The 18,758-nt window shown below is 41.1% G+C and overlaps 2 protein-coding genes across 2 annotated transcripts in view; both read left to right on the forward strand.

Annotated features, from left to right (window-relative positions):
- The window catches only part of LOC139333598 (cytochrome P450 4B1-like), a 37,199-nt gene extending 29,053 nt beyond the window's left edge, over positions 1–8,146 (forward strand). Inside the window, exon 15 of the mRNA XM_070966129.1 lies at positions 7,851–8,146. The gene's annotated coding sequence lies outside the window, so the exon portion shown is untranslated. The remainder of the gene's footprint in view (positions 1–7,850) is intronic.
- On the forward strand, positions 1,915–7,817 carry LOC139333600 (cytochrome P450 4B1-like). Its single transcript, XM_070966131.1, has 12 exons — positions 1,915–2,150; positions 2,442–2,586; positions 2,858–2,902; positions 3,005–3,132; positions 3,304–3,428; positions 3,549–3,703; positions 3,817–3,923; positions 4,569–4,759; positions 4,911–5,044; positions 5,479–5,543; positions 6,839–6,921; positions 7,454–7,817. Exons 1-12 carry the CDS (start codon positions 1,959–1,961, stop codon positions 7,629–7,631), a joined length of 1,548 nt encoding a protein of 515 aa, XP_070822232.1. The 5' UTR covers positions 1,915–1,958; the 3' UTR covers positions 7,632–7,817.
- Positions 8,147–18,758: the final 10,612 nt, after the last annotated feature.

The raw sequence follows: 18,758 nt of genomic DNA on the forward strand, positions 1-18,758 counted from the left end.
AGTGGAGATGGTTGTGGACTACAGGAACAACTCATCCTCACTTGCCCCCATCACCCTCTGTGACTCCACTATTGACACTCTGGAGTCTTTCCGCTTCCTGGAAACTATCATCTCCCAGGACCTCAAGTGGGAGCCGAACATTAGCTCCCTCATAATGAAAGCACAGCAGAGGATGTACTTCCTACGGCACCTGAAGAAATTCAATCTGACAAAGACAATGATGGTGCACTTCTACACATCACTTCTACTCCATCATTGAGTCCATACTCACCTCCTCCATCACCATCTGGTACGCTGCTGCCACCACCAAGGACAAGGGCAGGCTGCAGCGTGTCATTAGGTCTGCAGAGTAGGTGATCGGTGTTAGGCTGGAGAGCCAATAATAAACTGGACCCAGTAATGCAGACCCGGAGACAGGACTTAAAAGAACCAAGAATAAATTTATTAACAAAACGATAACACAAAACACGCTCACCGAGCGGATAGGGAAACAAACAAAAGGCGCACTCAAAAGGAGTGGAAAAACGAGAAACAAAGACGCACTCAAACTGAGCGGAGAAAAACACAAGGAGCTCCGACGAAGCGGGTATGAGGCACGCGTGGAAGAGACGTAGTACTCACAACCAGATGACCAAACACACTCATGGGAGGACGAGAGAGAATAATCCGGCGACTGGGAGAAGACTGCAACTTCTTTAAGTACTGCGAACAATCAGGAAATGTGCTCCAGGTGAGCACCTGGAGGTGGAGCCAACTGCAGGTACAGGGATGCCCAGCCGCGGGAACAGGGGTGACAGACAGACACACACATAGGGAAAGGGAGAGGAGACACAAAAGGAGAGACAGGAAGGTAGGATCCTAACAATCGGCAATCGGCAATCCCCCATCTCTCCAGGACATGTACACCTCCAGGACCCTGAGGCATGCAGGAAAGATTGTGGCCGATCCCACCCACACACAATCTCTTTGATACACTCCCCTCTGGCAGGAGACTGCAGTCCATCAGGACCAAAACCTCACGCCATAAGAACAGTTTTTTCCCATCTGCCGTTAGCCTTATTAACAAAGCCAGGAACCCCCCTGACACTCTTCATACTCCATCTCTGCCTCTACTTGTCTCATTGACATTGCCATAACCCTATGCGTTACATTAACGCTCTGCTTGGACATGTATATAGATTTATATTGTTATATTTTTTATTTATTGTATATTTTTTACTATTGTTATATTTTTTACTTATTGTTATATATTTTTTTACTTTTTCAATAGCTTCTTTTTAATAGATGTGTCATGCACCAACCTCACCAAAGCAAATTCCTCGTATGTGTAAACTCGTACCTGGCAATAAAGCTTTTCAGATTCTGATTTTGATTCTGATTCTGATTGAGTCACCTCTGTTATGTTGACACGGTATCACAACTTGACATACCAGCAAAAATGGAAAGTAATTTGTGTCTGCTAAAATAAAACTCATTTACTGTTTTGACCATCACTGTCTTCTGTTTCAAATGATAATTGTTTCTTTACCTGCTGTCTATTTTGAACTCAATTTAATTTTCCTTGTTTTTATTGTTTTATCATCAATGTCATCATTATTTGCTTTTATATTCCTCACTGTGTGTTGTATTTTATGCATGAATGGTGCTGCATAGATAAAGTTGATTGTCATGAATGCTATACCTCCTAAATTGTTGTTTACATGGATTTCTTGACCTTACTTTCACATCCTGGTATCTTGGTTATCATTTCATAAAAAAATACTTATCTTATCTATCTTATCTACCGCCTTGCTGCCGGACGCACATTGTCATTTGACTGATAGGACCGAGCAGATTCTCCGCCCACCTCCACCTTACGTAATGCCCACCCAGCTGAGAGTTTAAATTGGGCTTCACTGGTTGTCATCAGCCATCTGTCTGCAGAGTTTTTCCTCCAGCGAGAACCAGGCACCGTCGCAATGGGGTTAACTGAGGATTTCGTGAAACTGCAGTCGGGCTGGCCTCGTGTGCATCACTTGTTTGCACTGGTTTGTCTTGCTGCTGTCGTCTATAAGTTAACTGTCTTGCTCGGCAAAAGAAGGAACACATTTCGAAACATGGAAGTTTTCCCAGGACCACCCAGCCACTGGCTTTTTGGACATACAAATGAGGTAATTCACTGGTTCAGTAACACATCAGCAACTTTACAAAAGTTCGCCTGCACGATGCAAGACTTTAAGATGTAATTGAGTGTTTTTAGATTGTGTCACTGTTCTCACAAGGGTCTAAACATTTTTTTGATTACTGCTCATTAGAGGTAGGCAGTCGGAAAACATCACAGTTCAAGCAAAGGCACAGTCATGTCCATTGAGTCATTCAGAGTGAAAGAAGTTGCAAAGCATGCAGGCTATATGATTGAAAGGTTTTTGTCAAACTTTCTGTGTGTTTATTTTTACTTTCAGTTTAAACAAGATGGGACAGACATGGACCTGTTGGTGAAATGGGGAGAGCAGTACCCTTATGCTTTCCCAATATGGCTTGGTCCCTTTGCTTCTTTCCTCTACATTCACCATCCAGATTATGTGAAAACCGTACTGGCAACGACAGGTGTGTGTTATAACATTGCAGTCAATTCAGAGCTTTTTATAGCCTCTTGTGTTTAAAGGACATATGCTTTTATTTTTACTTTTAACACCTATGTTAGTACTTTTTTGTGGATATTTTACACTTGTTTTATCACCATTCTTTGTTCCCTGTAGTTAAGTAGTATCTACCTACCAATTTAGTAATCTTTTTTCTGGGTTTATGAGCACATCGACTACACTGTTGCAGCTAAAGGTCAATGTAACAACATTTTTATTTGTTTGCTCCCGAACAGAGCCAAAAGATAATCTGTCATATAGGTTTATTGAATCCTGGATAGGTAAGACTGCCTTGTCTGTCTCCTGCAGCATATTTTGGCATATTTCAGAGTTGCTTGTTCAGCTGCTTTACTCACACACCAACTGTCCGTTTCTGTCTTCAGGGGATGGCTTACTGGTGTCGAAGGACCAGAAGTGGTTTCGTCACAGAAGGCTCTTGACCCCAGGTTTCCATTATGATGTTTTGAAACCATACACAAAACTGATGTCAGACTCTGCTAAAATTATGCTGGTATGTGAATGACAAATCATACTAAGTACAGAAAGAACATAGTGGTGAAGTAATGTTAAAGAATATCGGCTTAGACTGTCTCCATGACATTTTGTGTCAGAGTTGGTGAGTGCATTGGAGTTTTTCCCGTCTCCTGCAGAGATGTCACATCTGTTCTCTCACTGTTGCCAGGATAAATGGAAATGTTATGCAGATACCAACAAATCCTTTGAATTGTTTGAGCATGTCAGCTTGATGACACTGGACAGCATTTTGAAATGTGCCTTCAGCTACAACAGCAACTGTCAGACCGAGGGGTGAGTCCATGCAAACCTTTTCCCGCCACTTCAGTTCTAGAAGTTCTTCACTGCTTCAGCTGTCTAAATCATGAGTGGAGGAAATGTGGCTTTTAAAGTTTGCCGACATTCTTATTTCAGTGGAACAAATGCATACATCAAAGCAGTGTATGAGCTCAGTGATCTGATTAACCTGCGGTTCAGGACATTTCCATACCACAACGACTTCATTTTCTACCTCAGCCCACATGGCTTCAGATACAGAAAAGTGCGCAGGATTGCTCACAGTCATACAGGTAAGACCTGAACACATAATTTGATTAACAACAATCTGAAACAGTTGGCAAATAGCAATCATACTGGATTTTATCAATTTGCAAAAACTCATCCATTATCTTGTCTTTTGAAGAGGAAGTCATAAGAAAGAGGAAAGAAGCTCTAAAGGAAGAGAAGGAGCTGGACCGCATACAGGCCAAGAGAAACTTGGACTTTCTGGACATCCTTCTCTTTGCAAAAGTATGTTCAGTGATATTTGCACTTCTTGTTGAAAAATTCTTGTTGAAAAGAGCACACTGACACCTGACTCACCTCAACTGTTTTTCTGGCATACAAGCCTGTCCAGTGTTTTCTCACCAGATAAACAAGATAAAATAGTTTTATCCAATGTTGATTAAACAAATTCTGTGTAGCAGGGCAGAAATTAGCTCAAGAAATAACCTTTCACACCACAACATAAAGTCATTCCATCCTGCTCAACAAGCTGATCACGGGCATGTGTCTAACTTGAATATTTTTGAAAATGACTGATTTCCATCAACTACTGCTCAGTAAATATTCTCAGTGAGACACAATAAGATACCCAGTAACACCTCTGTAACTCTGTCTTGTAAAAAAAATATCCTCTGTCAAAACACACACAGTGGTTTTGGCTTGTCGAGGGCCTGGTTTTCAGTTTTTCCCTGTCCGCTCTTTGTTTGAAAAGGCCCAGTTCTCCTATCCCTGCCAATTATACTTTTGACCTGGTGAAGGAGCAGACATGTTTGTTCTATCTGTGTTAAAAATAAATAGTGAATATCTCTAGTCGTTGTAGTTGTGGCACTTAGCATATAGTTGTTTAATTCTCATTTATTTTGATGTTTTTGTCTGTAATTCTTCCTTCAGGATGAGAAGCAGCAGGGTCTGTCAGATGAAGATCTACGAGCAGAAGTGGACACCTTCATGTTTGAGGGCCATGACACCACCGCCAGTGGCCTCTCTTTCATCCTCTACTGTTTGGCCTGCAACCCAGAACACCAGAAGATTTGCAGGGATGAGGTCATGCAAGTCCTGGAGGGCAAGGACACCGTGGAGTGGTAGGCTTACGAGTTGAAAATATTGCCATTTGCAATGCAAGTCTGCGCTAGATGATCTGTGTCACATCAGCTGGTTTTGGTGTGATTTTTGCCATCATTGTATTGTTTAAGAATATGGACAACTAACAATGTATATCTGTGTTATTTTAAGGGAGGACCTCAGTAAACTTCCATATACTACAATGTGCATAAAAGAATCCCTCCGTCTTTACCCTCCTGTACCAAGAATATCCAGAATTACCACCAAACCCATTACTTTTTTTGATGGAAGGACTCTGCCAGCAGGTTTGTTGTCAGTGTTTTCAGGCAGTTCATGTAGATAAGACAGTGTTCTGTTGCATACTGTAATAATAATGTTTACCTCACTGGTACAAGATCAATTATTAACTTGTATTGTCTGAAATTGTTTTTTCATAATGCACCTTTGGCCTATAGACAGGTATATACAGTATATAACGTACATTTCTTCCCTGTAAGCAGCTTTTAAGTTCCATAAACATTTTCCCAAAGTTATGTGAGTTTGACTGTTTGATCACATAGTGAAACATTGGCCAGCAGTCAATGTCTGAACAACTGACTTGTTGGTTATTCATGCTTTAAGTGGTGGTGGCAGCTTTATGTGTCTCACACTAAAATATATTCAGTTTGTATCCATACACCTTGTATGTGTCCTGTCTCTGAACAACCCCAAACTAAAACTTTTTTCTTCTTTTTTGTAGGTAGTCTCATCGGAACAAATGTGTATGGGATTCACAGGAATGCAGCTGTCTGGGAAAACCCTGATGTAAGTTCAGTTCTGAGCAAATCTCTGGGAAGTGAAAGCTCACTTTTGCCAACTCATGACATGGTGCACATTATTCATATAATCAGTGATAAGACTATCTAAAAGTATATATAGTATGAGTATAAGGTATATAAACGTATGATCCCTCTCTGCTGTGCAGGCCCAGCACACTTTCCTTACAAGTGAAATGTTTTTAAAAAAGTGACTGAGTCATGAAATTGGTGAATAATTGATTAATTGTTTTACTCCTATCTCACAGACCGTTGTTTCTATGTAAGTTTGGATACATGTTCCTCTGGAACCCGTGAAATGAAGTGTGGGGTGCCCCAAGGGTCAATCTTAGGTCCAATACTTTTTAATCTTTACATGCTTCCCCTTGGGGATGTCATCAGGGGCCACGGCATCAGCTTCCACAGCTACGCTGATGATACACAGCCTTACATTGCCGTGTCTCCTGATGACATGGGGCCTATTGATACCCTTTTAAACTAAGTCATGGATGGCAGAAAACTTCCTACAGCTCGACCAGGATAAAACAGAGGTTTTAGTTATTGGTCCTGAAGGCAAGAGAGAGACACTTTTACCAAAACTACAAGGTTTTACTCCCTCACAATCTGTTAAGAACCTGGGCGTCATTTTTGACTCTGAGCTTAGTTTTATTCCTCACATTAAAAATGTAACAAAGATAGGTTTTTAGCATCTTAAAAATATAGCCAGAGTTCACCCATTTCTCTCTCAGGCTAACACGGAGGTACTGATGCATACTTTTATCTCCTGCCGTTTAGATTATTGTAATGCCCTGCTCTCTGGTCTTCCCAAAAAGACTATCTATAACTTACAATTACTCCAGAACTCAGCCGCACGTGTGCTGACGAGGACCAGAGGGCGGGAGCACATTACACCGGTTTTAGAATCGCTGCATTGGCTCCCCATGTGCTTCAGGATCGACTTTAAGGTGCTTTTATTAGTTTTTAAGTGTCTTAATGGTCTTGGGCCATCTTATTTATCTGACCTGTTTCTATCATATCAGCCCTCGCGGATCCTGAGGTCCTCTGGCATTTGCTATGATATTGCTATTTTATGTTTTTATCTTTTGTCAAGCACCTTGTGTTGCATTTTTATGTATGAAAGGTACTATACAAATAAACTTTGATTGATTGATTGATTGATTGATTGATTGATTGATTGATTGATTGATTGATAATTAATGATTAAACCTGGAGAGGTTAGCTGGCCAGCACCCAGATGATAAACGCCACACTGCCGTCTGTTCTTTCCATCTTGTTTCAACACAGGTCTTTGACCCGTTGCGTTTCCTACCAGAGAATGCTTCCAAGAGGTCACCTCATGCATTTGTGCCTTTCTCTGCTGGGCCAAGGTTTGTCTGCGACTGATAGCACTGGGGAGAGAGGTTCTTACCAGACAGCATCTCAATGTGTATTCATTTATCTGACAAAGGTCTGTAATATGTAGATGTTTAACTGAGCACCAGCCCCTTTTCTACCAATGCGGTGATTGCTTTATTAGGGTTTAGAGGAGATACTTTCTTAGTCTTCTGAGTGCGATATCCTGCTTGAGTAATATGGTAAATCAGCAACTTTTAGTCCATTCAGCATTTTTTGTCCCTTAGCATGGATGGTTTATACTTTGCCCCAAGATGTTTTGTAAATCAAAATCTGTGTGGAAAGAGGAAAATCAAACAATTCTTCAGTACTACTACTGACTATTTCTTCTTCAGTGAAGAAGTAGTAAGAACTAATTTGGTGAAGGTTATAGCTTGTTAATCACGTGCTTCATCATATTGACATTTACTGCTGGGCTGTTGCCATATCTGTTCCAATATAATGTCAGCCCACAATGACAAATGAGAATTCTGTTACTGATTAAATGTTACTGTTTTCCTCCCTCAGAAACTGCATTGGTCAGAACTTTGCCATGAATGAGCTGAAAGTGGCGACAGCCCTGACACTGAAGAAATACGAGGTGATAGAAGACACCACACAGAAACCCGAGATAATTCCTCGGCTGGTGCTTCGCTCAATCAATGGCATCCACATCAAGATCAAATCTGTTGATCCACAAGCATAAAGAGAAATCCCTGCAGGAAATGCAGTCAACCTGGAAGACACATTATTCAAACAAGGGGAAATGTGAAGATCTGAAGTGTCTTCATTTCTAATATTTTAAGTTTTAATGGTTCAGTGAGTAGGATTTAACGTGATCTATTGGCAGAAATTGAATATTCAAAATGATGCTTTCATTAGTGTATAACAACCTGAAGCCTTTGTGTTTGTTGCACCCTGAAACGTCACTGCTGGATGCCACTAAATCTACATAGATGACCTTTAAGTCTGCTTTTAAGCCTATACACTGACAATGAATGACAATGATCAAATGACAAACTGTGCAGTTTTTTCTTTAGTCACTATTTTCAACAACTGATTACTTGCTGAAAAACTTGTAGTTTATGCTCATTTTCTCACACTGGTAGAGATTGTAATAAGACATGCCTGCACTTTATAATGAAAAGGGAAGAGGACCTGCAGAATATTGTGGCATGAAATTTGGAATAAATCTGTTGTAAATCAATGTTTGCAAAACAAGATTTCCCGTCTTCATTTGTAAATGCAACATTAAAATTTAACTGAATGAACTGTCATGAAAGTGGTTTACCTGTGCCGCATGAACTCATTCATAGCCAGGAAAGAGACATCCAGGTCAAGGTTTATCTCCAGAACAGTCGCAGGACTCTGCAGTATACACTTAGAATACAGGCAACCACCTGATTACAAAATCCACACAGCCACTAAACAGTAGTGACTAAAATGTCCAGTATCTGCAAACATAGAAAACTAACATGGCCAACAAAATTCAAAAGCCAATATACCAGAAAAGGCCAAAGTCAAATAAGAGCACCAGCACAGTAGTGCAGTAGGTATTGTGCGTGCCTCACAGCAAGAAGGTCGGCGGTTCGATCCCCGGCGGAACCATTCTGTGTGAAGTGTGCATGGTCTTCCCGTGCATGTGTGGGTTCTCTCCGGGTAGTCCGGCTTCCTCCCACAGACCAAAAACATGCTCATTAGGTTGATTGGTGACTCTAAAATTGTCCCTAGGTGTGAGAGTGAGTGTGAATGGTTGTTTGTCTTGTCTGTCTGTGTTGCCCTGCAATCAACTGGCAACCGGTTCAGGGTGTACCCCACCTCTCGCCTGTTGACAGCTGGGATATGAATATGAGCATATTCGGGTTTTTCAAAAGGGTTATTGGTGTTTACATGGCTGTGCGGGTTATTGCCGATATTCCGGTTATGAAAGGGTTGCTTGACTGCACGTAAATGTAGTGATGGATAGCTGGAAGTCTGTCATCAAACCTCCATGAAAACTTTTATGCACAAGTCACCATCTAGTGGCCTGTAGGGCAAATACAAGACACTTCAGTTGACATAATATTGGTCTAATACCTGTAATTACAAACACATCAAAAATGGATATCGATGGCCCACCCTCTCCATGTAGCCTGTCACTCTGAGGCTCAAATGCTCAGTGCCAAGTCCTTTGGAACAGGGAAATTGTGTGGTGCCTTTTTGCAATGACGATGAAATGAAATGAAAAGAAATGAGAGGTAAATGATTCCACCTCTGTCAGGTCACAGTCCCTGATGAATCTGCTGGTAATCTGAGAGTCAACAGCTTTAAGATACTGATTAGATGAGTAGTGCAGGGGTGGGTTTCTTGCCTGGCCAAGCTTCTTTGGCATACATCTTTTTGCGTGGCTCGTTGTGAGTCTCTGGTAGACAGGGGGCTGTGACAAGGGTGGGGTTGAGGATCACAGGTTGATAGTAAGTATCTTCTGCCAACCTCCCTCACATCCAATTGTCTAGCAGGTGTATTTCTCAGCATCTGCTCCTCCTTCCTCCATCCTTTGATATTTATAATGTATACAGACCTTTTGGAAGTAACAAAGTGTGATTGTGATCCTTGTACTGAGTCTCTGAGTGCAGTCATGTTACTGGCTTCAAAAGTCCATTTGAAATTAGTAAATTCTCCCGGACATGCATGCGTAAAACTGCTGCCTGCAGTAATGTAGGATTTCTTTCAGAATTTGTGAAGAAAAAAAAAAAAAAAAAAAAAAGGGTACTGTTCGTTTGAACAGGCTTTGGCAAATGTACAGCACTGGATACACAAAGCAGCTAGGTACTTCATATATTTAGTTTTGAGAAAACAAATACGATCATGATTGTTCTGACCTTTCTTCACACTAATGACTGGAGTGTTTCTTCCCCCAGTAAAGGCCTTGATCACCCTCTTTTAGATTATTAATGACCAAGGAGCGATTGTCCAGAACCTTCATTCTGGGACGCAAGAGGTCCTGATGGTGTTTTACTCCTGCCTTATCTTGAAAAATATCTGGATTGTGTTACTATGTTCATTTTTCTTGAGCTCGAGTCACCTCTGTCATGTTGACATGGAATCACAACTTGACATCCCAGCAACAATGGAAGGTGATTTGTGTCTGCTAAAAAACAAAAGTTTGCTGTTATACAATAGCAGCAGCTTGAAAAGTTTAAAGTATAAAGTATATTTCAGAGAGGAGAATATTCTGGATCACTGTTACACCACAGTCAGGGATGCTTATCACGCCGTCACCCGCGCCACTCCGACCACGTCATGGTCCACCTGATTCCTACGTACAGGCAGAAACTAAAGCTCTGCAAACCCGTGGTGAGGACATCAAGGAAGTGGACCAGTGAGGCTGTGGAGGATCTCCAGGGGTGTTTGGACTCTACTGACTGGGATGTGTTCAGGACTGCTACCAACAGTCTGGATGAGTACACGGAGGCTGTGACGTCCTACATCAGCTTCTGTGAGGACTGCTGTGTCCCATCACGCACCAGGGTGAGTTACAACAATGACAAACCCTGGTTCACAGCCAAACTCAGACAGCCAAGGTTGGCAAAGGAAGAGGCCTTCAGGAGTGGGGACAAAGACAGATTCAGAGAGGCAAAGTACAGGTTCAGCAAGGCGGTGAAAGAGGCTAAACGGCTGTACTCTGAGAAGCTCCAACACCACTTCTCAGCTAATGACTCTGCGTCACCTCCACCAATTCCCACCTTAAAGGACACCCCCCACCCCCCCACCCACCTCAGTGACGACTCTTTCCATTCATGAGAGAGATGTCAACAAACTCTTCAGGAGACAGAACCCCCGGAAAGCAGCTGGACCAGATTCTGTCTCCCCATCCACCTTGAAGCACTGTGCTGATCAGCTGTCTCCAGTGTTCACAGACATTTTTAACACCTCACTGGAGACATGTCACGTGCCAGCCTGCTTCAAGTCCTCAACCATCATCCCAGTTCCTAAGAAGCCAAGGACTACAGGACTTAATGACTTCAGACCCGTTGCCCTGACCTCTGTGGTCATGAAGTCCTTTGAGCGCCTTGTGCTCTCACACATCAGAGACATCACCGACCCTCTCCTGGACCCCCTGCAGTTTGCATACAGAGCCAACAGGTCTGTAGACGACGCGGTCAACCTGGCCTTCCACCTCATCCTCCAGCACCTGGACTCCGCAGGAACCTACGCCAGGATCCTGTTTGTGGATTTCAGCTCTGCCTTTAACACCATCATTCCAACCCTGCTCCAGGAGAAGCTCTCCCAGCTGAGCGTGCCTGACTCCACCTGCAGATGGATTACAGACTTCCTGTATGACAGGAAACAGTGCGTGAAGCTGGGGAAACACATCTCCGACTCAAAGACCATCAGCACCGGATCCCCTCAGGGCTGCGTTCTTTCTCCTCTGCTCTTCTCCCTGTACACGAACAGCTGCACCTCCAGTCATCAGTCTGTCAAGCTGCTGAAGTTTGCGGACGACACCACTCTCATCGGACTCATCTCTGATGGCGACGAGTCCGCCTACAGGTGGGAGGTTGACCATCTGGTGACCTGGTGCAACCAGAGCAACCTAGAGCTCAACGCTCTAAAGACAGTGGCGATGGTTGTGGACTTTAGGAAAAACTCAGCATCACCTGCCCCCATCACCCTCTGTGACTCTACTATTGACACTGTGGAGTCCTTCCGCTTCCTGGGAACTATCATCTCCCAGGACCTCAAGTGGGAGCCGAACATCAGCCGAACATCAGCCGAACATCAGGACCAAAACCTCACGCCACAAGAACAGTTTTTTCCCATCTGCTGTCAGCCTTATTAACAAGGCCCGGAACCCCCCCTGACACTTCACACTTCACCTCTGACTCTACCTGTCAGTGACATTGCCACAACCATATGCGTTACATTAACGCTCTACTTGGACTCCCTTGAAAAAAGGGAGTCTGTGCCTCTGTTAAAAAAAAAAAAAAAAAGACTTGTGTACATATATTTATATTGTGAGATTTTTTTTATTTTACTACTGTTACAGTTCTTCTATTGTTGTATTTTTTACTTATTTTCTTATTTTTATATTATTTACTTACTGTCATATTTTTAACTTTTTAATTGCTTCTTCTTGATAGATGTGTCATGCACCAACCTCACCAAAGCAAATTCCTCGTATGTGTAAAATCTTACTTGGCAATAAAGCTTTTTCTGATTCTGATTCTGATAAATAATATATAGCCAGACAAACAGTAACTTACCATAACTGAATTTTCAATACAATGTAATAAAAATAATTTAGTAACTTACTGTTTTCCTGCGGTAAGTTCCAAATAATCAGTCGAAAAATAAAGCCTTTTTGCATCGTGCTTGAAGTACTTGTCTCTCTAGAAATGAAGACAATACTGAACAGGCAGAAACACCCCCTCAGTGGTTACACTATTATTGCTCTCCAAAACAAAGATCACAGACTCTGCATCACATCAGAAGGTTTTAGATTGAGTGTGACAAGTAAATTCAATTTGACACATCGGAAGTGGTCCAACAGTCAATGCAGAGGAAATTTACAGTGGTTTTCACCCACACTGTTTTTCAGATCATTTTGCATTTATTCCACTCTTTGCAGGTGTTGAGATAGTATGTGCAACACTAACAAGTATCATTTCTTGCATAAAAGTATCAGATTGTAATTATTTGAGTAAAACAAAAACTGTAATTGTAATGTTAATACAATTCAATCATCTGCTAAACCTGACTTAAACTGGAATTTCTTGCAGTGACTATCTTAATTACTTCAGAAAATGTAGGTTTACTTGCTGTGCAGTTTAAAACATGCATGTGTAAAACATTTTGATTTGTACCCATTGCTGTATTGAAATTTATGCTGTTTCTACATCTCGGTAATAATTTTCAGAAATTATTTAAGTAAATGAAAAGATCACACACAATACCTAATTTGTATTTTGTTATTTATAATTTATTTTTATTTAAAATAGATAAGTCAAAAACTGATTAATAGATTCTCAAAGATTATGATATTTAACAAGTAGTAACAGGAAGTTCTAACAATAATCACTCGCTGTTTACAGGCACATTTCCTGCAGGTTTATAAATTGCTTTAATTTCTGTCATCTCTAACTACAGACCAATCTCCAACCTGCCTTATCTGAATAAGTAACAGTTCAGGTCAAAGTTATAAATGACCTCAGGGTTAACACTGATGAGAAAAAGCTGTCTGCACTTGTCCTGTTAGATCTGTGCTGCCTTTAATGCTGTAAATCATAACATTCTGGTTGATTGACCCCAACACTGGGTCGGTCTCTCTGGCACAGTTCTTCAGTGGTTCAGGTCTTGCTTAAAGTTAGTCGATAATTTTATGTGGTCATGGAGGACCACTCGTCCAATAAAACAGACATGATGTGTGGTGTCCCACAGGACTCTGTCTTAGGCCCATGTGTTTTCAGTCTGTATATGTTGCCACTCGCCAATGTTATTGGAAACCACAGCAAATGCAATTCTAGTTATGCAGATGATATCCAGCTATAAATCTCAGTAAGCTCAAACGATTGCAGTTGATAGCGGCCCCTTGCCTTGAATCAGCAAAATGCAGAAAGTTTCAAACGGGTGTCTGTATTTTGTCTTCTTTGCATTGCACCGTGAAAACTACAGAAGAGATATACAGAGAAACACTTCCCTTCACAAGTCACATACAGATTTAAAGTACCAGGTATTATGTCCAATAATATGCTTCTGAAACCTACAACAAATATGACCATTACCAACAGTGCAATGTATTACATGTATCTTCTTTTAATATAAACTTAAATGTATGTTACAGTTAGAAAGTACACTGCCTTAAAACTAACCAATATGCATATAGTGAATGTCACATGAACAAAGTATTTAAATTCTTTTCACATGAACATAAATCATGTCTTTAACAATAATATACAATAAATGTTTAATACCTTCTGCATACTGTACCAAGGGTGCTAGTTTAAGGGGGTGTGGATGACAGCTCTCTTTGCTAGCCTTGTGCTTCATAGATTAGCCCTGTGAAACAGCATATGAACGAAACAAAGGTAACAAGGTAAATTACAAAATAGACTCCTTTCTTAAGATACAAACATGGAAACAGGATACATGACTATATTTAAACATTTACCTGCACCCTCGATGACCTCTGAACTTAACATTGTGCCAGGAGAACAGCATGGAAGTCTCTGAAAGTACGGCAGGAGGAAACAGCAGCTGTCTTTCAAAATTGTCATGTAAGTGTAGAATTCAGGGACTGTTTTGTGTATGTGTACATGCGCACTGATTTGGATTTCACATGTTACGCAGAACCGTTATGAGAGTAGTTCCAGGCAATGAAGTTGTATTGAAGGTGTGTGTCACAGGAGAGCTGAAAGTAAAGAGCCTAAACAAGAAGTAATGCTGTGCATTATTCAATGAGTGATAACTTCCACAAAAATAAAATGTTGAGACAAGCTAAAAGTGGGGAGTGTAGCACTACATCATAAGATAAGATAAGATAAGATAAGATAAGATAAGATAAGATAAGATAAGATAAGATAAGATAAGATAAGATATACATTATTAGTAACACAGTGAGGAGATTTCAGGTATTACAGCAGCAAAAGTGGATAGCAAACATAGAGGGCATCAGTAAAAAGGACATTAAATATCAAACCAAACAATCTGACATTATACCCATACAAAAATCACTGCAGAGGTAATATTAAAGTCATTTGTCAGTCATTTACACAGTTCTATCAAAAACATGATTGCATGCACCTCTCCATATGAATCTGTGCATGACTCAGACTCAGAACTTCTGACAGCTAGATCAAGACAAGACTGAGGTCCTACTAACTGGAGTCAAAGCTGGGATAGAAAAACTGTCTGAGCACTTACAATTATTTGCATTAAACACCAGTCATAGGTCAGACCATCTCCCTCCCAAACAGACACAGAAAAATGAATGCATCCTTTTCCCTCCAGCAGGGTGAGCCATTGTAACACTCTTCTGTCTAGTGTGTCTAAGAAGGCTGTTTGTCTGTTAGAGCTCATACAGACTGCAGCAGCACATGTTCTGATGAAAACCAGAGAGAGAAACATTACTGAGTAATGTAATGATTACTCCAATCTTCAAATCTTTGCATAAGTTCTTACAGATTTTTTTCGTTGGTTTTTAAATCACTGAATGGCTCTGCCTTGTCTTGTTTTTATGAAATCATCATTTCATTAAAAAAAAAAAAAAAAAAAACTTATCTACTGCACATTGTCATTTGTCGGAGCAGATTCTCCGCCCACCTCTGCCTTACGTAATGCCCACCCAGCTGAGAGTTTAAATTGCACTTCACGACTCAGCATCAGCCATTTGTCAGCAGAGTTTGTCCTCCAGCAAGAACCAGGCACCGTCGCAATGGGGTTAACTGAGGATTTCGTGAAACTGCAGTCGGGCTGGCCTCGTGTGCATCACTTGTTTGCGCTGCTTTGTCTCGCTGCTGTCGTCTGTAAGTTAACTGTCTTGCTCGGCAAAAGAAGGGACGCGTTTCGCAACTATGTCGTTTTTCCAGGACCACCCACCCACTGGCTTTTTGGAAATAAAGGAGGTAATTCAATGGCTCAGTAGCACAGCAGCAACTTTAGTTTAGTTAGTTAGCCAACATGTGTCCATGTTAGGATAAAATGTGTCAGCACATCAGCAGTGGTACAATGTCACGAGCTACTACAATTTTGAGGTGCCTGTACTTTACAGTATATATATGCTTTATAGCAGTGGCGTAACATCATGGTGATAGGTCCCGGTGCAAATATTTTTTTTTTGGGGGGGGGGGCTCCGACCCGGCCCGAAACACAAGCGCACGCTCGTGCGCACTGCACACACGCAGACGTTTGGACACACACACACACACACACACACACACACACACACACACACACACACACACACACACACACACACACACACAGCCACTCGAGAGAACTGCTATAGTCAACATGTAGGCTAACGTTAGAGGTGACTGGCCACACTCATCCTGCAAACCAACTATTCAGCACCACAGACAGCGGCCGAAGCTCCATATCAGCACTTATCTAACAGGTTGCCCTGACCTGGACTCAAACTACCACACCCTGATTATGTCTCCAAACTATCAAACAAATATACCCGACAACAACAAAGCTTCACAAAGATATATTGCACAGTATGCCCATAAGTATAACCATCAAGAAAAACACAGCTCATTACATGCCTTACAAAAACACAGCATTAATGAATGGATGTGGCACCTATATCACACAATGATTGTCATGTTATCACAGACAAGGATTACAGTCAGTAGGTGCACATTTTCCCCAAAATATGAGGTTACAAGTACATTGCCATAGATTTAAAACCCACTAATTCCACTTCATAACAAAGAGAAGCTGTACTCAATCGTTAGAAGCTCATCTTACGGGCCTTGCGCTCAGCAAAGTCATTTATGACACTGCTTCAGTCCAAGGTCCTCACTCTGGTGTGCTCTATAGAGAGTATAGCCAGTCCACTCAGTCGCTCTTGTCCGATGCTGCTCCTTAAGTAGGTCTTTATCAGCCTGAGCTTGGAGAATGAGCGCTCTGCAGTCGCGACAGTGACAGTCTGTCACTGTACAGTCTCTGAGGCTGCGGTGGTGGGGAAGTCTCCCTCTGGCTGCCCGGAGAAGCGGGACGCGGCGGTAGGGTCGAGGCCGCCACTTCATTTGTGGAGCTACCTGGCAAGCTACTGCTAGCCTCCGGCGGGAGCGGGAGTGGGACACTAGCTTTTGCCTGGGTTTGAGTAAAAAACTTATCTAATTTTATCATTTTAGCTCTACCTTCATCTTCCTCCTTTTTTCTTTCCTTTTGTGCGCCGCTTTTCTGTTTCAGCTTGCTAAACACGATAATTAAACTAACTGCCAACTTGAGTGTACTATTGCGCCTTTGTTTTTTTTTGTTTTGTTTTTTTTTGCTGAAAGGAGAAACACGTCATCGCGACTCATCATGACTGACAGGTGTCAAGGTGATTGGATTGGACAAATGATCATTTCTTCCTCCCATACCAGCCACTCAGCGTTACCTTACCGACCCGCCCCCAGCTGTTCTATTCACAAAAACAGAGGCCCCTGTGGCAATGCTGGACAGCATTTTTTACTTGTGACAATGCAAATAATACTAACGTTTACTCAGGTAATAGTTTGAATACAATACTTTGAGTTGTTATTGAGCATATTTAGATTGTGCTACTTTTACTCAAGAGGGTCTAAATATTTTTTTGATTACTGCTCATTAGAGACAGGCAGTTGGCAAACATCATAGTTCAGGCAAAGAAACAGTAATGCCCAATGACTCATTCCAAGTGCAAGGAGTTGCAAAGCATGCAGGCCACATTGAAAGGTTTTTGTCTACCTCCCTGTGTTTTTATTTTTACTTTCAGTTTAAACAAGATGGGACAGACTTGGACATGTTGGTGAAATGGGGACAGGACTACCTTTATGCTTACCCACTATGGTTTGGTCCCTTTGCTCCTTTCCTCAACATTCACCATCCAAATTATGTGAAAACCATACTGGCAATGGCAGGTGTGTGAGCAACTATTTTTGTGTTTCCCGAAGTGATATACTGTTATAACATTGCAGTCAATTCAGAGCTTTTTAGAGCCTCTTACGTTTAAAGGACATAAGTTTTTACTTTTAACACCAATGTTAGTACTTGTGTATTTTTGATATTTGTTTTACACACTGTTCTTTGTCCCCTGTGGTTCATTGGTGTACTGTTGCTATGACTTTACACCATAGGGATAAAAACAGTATCTACTTACCTATTTAGCAATCTTTCTGATGGGTTTATTGGACATTTACTACACTATTGCAGCTAAAGGTCAATGTAACAACATTTTCAACACCCACATTAGTATTTGTGTGTTTTTGAGATTTGATATTTGTTTTAAGCCCTATTCTTTGTACCCTGTGGTTCATTGGTGTACTGTTGCTATGACATAAGAATTTACCCCCTAGGGGTAAATACACTATCCATCTACCTATCTATTTAGCAATCTACCTACCCACCTTTCTCATGGGTTTATTGGACATTGACTATGTAGCATACCCGCCGAGAGATGGTGAAAGACTCGAACTGATGGTTTAATGTTTATTGTTGTCACAAACCTCCTTTAAACCAACGTGAGAACTGTCAAATAAACAAAAGCAAAACAATAAATTTTCTGCTTGTATCTGAAATAGATGACAAACAAACACAGCACTCTATCCGACAACACAGCGTCATACCACGCAATAAGCCGCCAATTTACCAAACAAGTGGTCAACAGAGTTAACATATTAATATAAATCGACATATAGTTGAGTAAAAGACTATAACACACCAACCATGTGCCTCCTCAGGGGTAGCTAGAAACATACAGCCTTTGAAATATTAGTTTCCGTTTCACCTTGCCTTTAAACTTTTAGCGTTTTTTGCCGTTAGCTCTCAAATGCCGTTGTCAAATGCCTTTATTTTCCTGGTAGTATAATACAGGAAGCAAGGAAGTAGAAAATACTGGTCTTCAAAATGAAATCTTAGCATTCAGAAACGGGACCACCAGCTCCAAAACAGGCGAATATATATATATATATATATATATATATATATATATATATATATATATATATATATATATATATATATATATATATATATATATATATATATATATATATATATATATACACACACACACACACACACACACACACACACACACACACACACACACACACACACATATATATATATATATATATATATATATACAGAGGAAATGACATTT

Source organism: Chaetodon trifascialis, chromosome 7 (genome assembly GCF_039877785.1).
Source record: "Chaetodon trifascialis isolate fChaTrf1 chromosome 7, fChaTrf1.hap1, whole genome shotgun sequence".
Lineage (NCBI taxonomy): Eukaryota > Metazoa > Chordata > Actinopteri > Chaetodontiformes > Chaetodontidae > Chaetodon > Chaetodon trifascialis.

Coding starts and splice junctions, on each gene's coding strand:
- LOC139333600 (XM_070966131.1), top strand. CDS start 1,959: ATGGGGTTAACTGAGGATTTCGTGAAACTGCAGTCGGGCTGGCCTCGT. Junction 5,045..5,478: donor TGGAAGGACTCTGCCAGCAG/GTTTGTTGTCAG, acceptor TCTTTTTTGTAG/GTAGTCTCATCGGAACAAAT. Junction 5,544..6,838: donor CTGTCTGGGAAAACCCTGAT/GTAAGTTCAGTT, acceptor GTTTCAACACAG/GTCTTTGACCCGTTGCGTTT.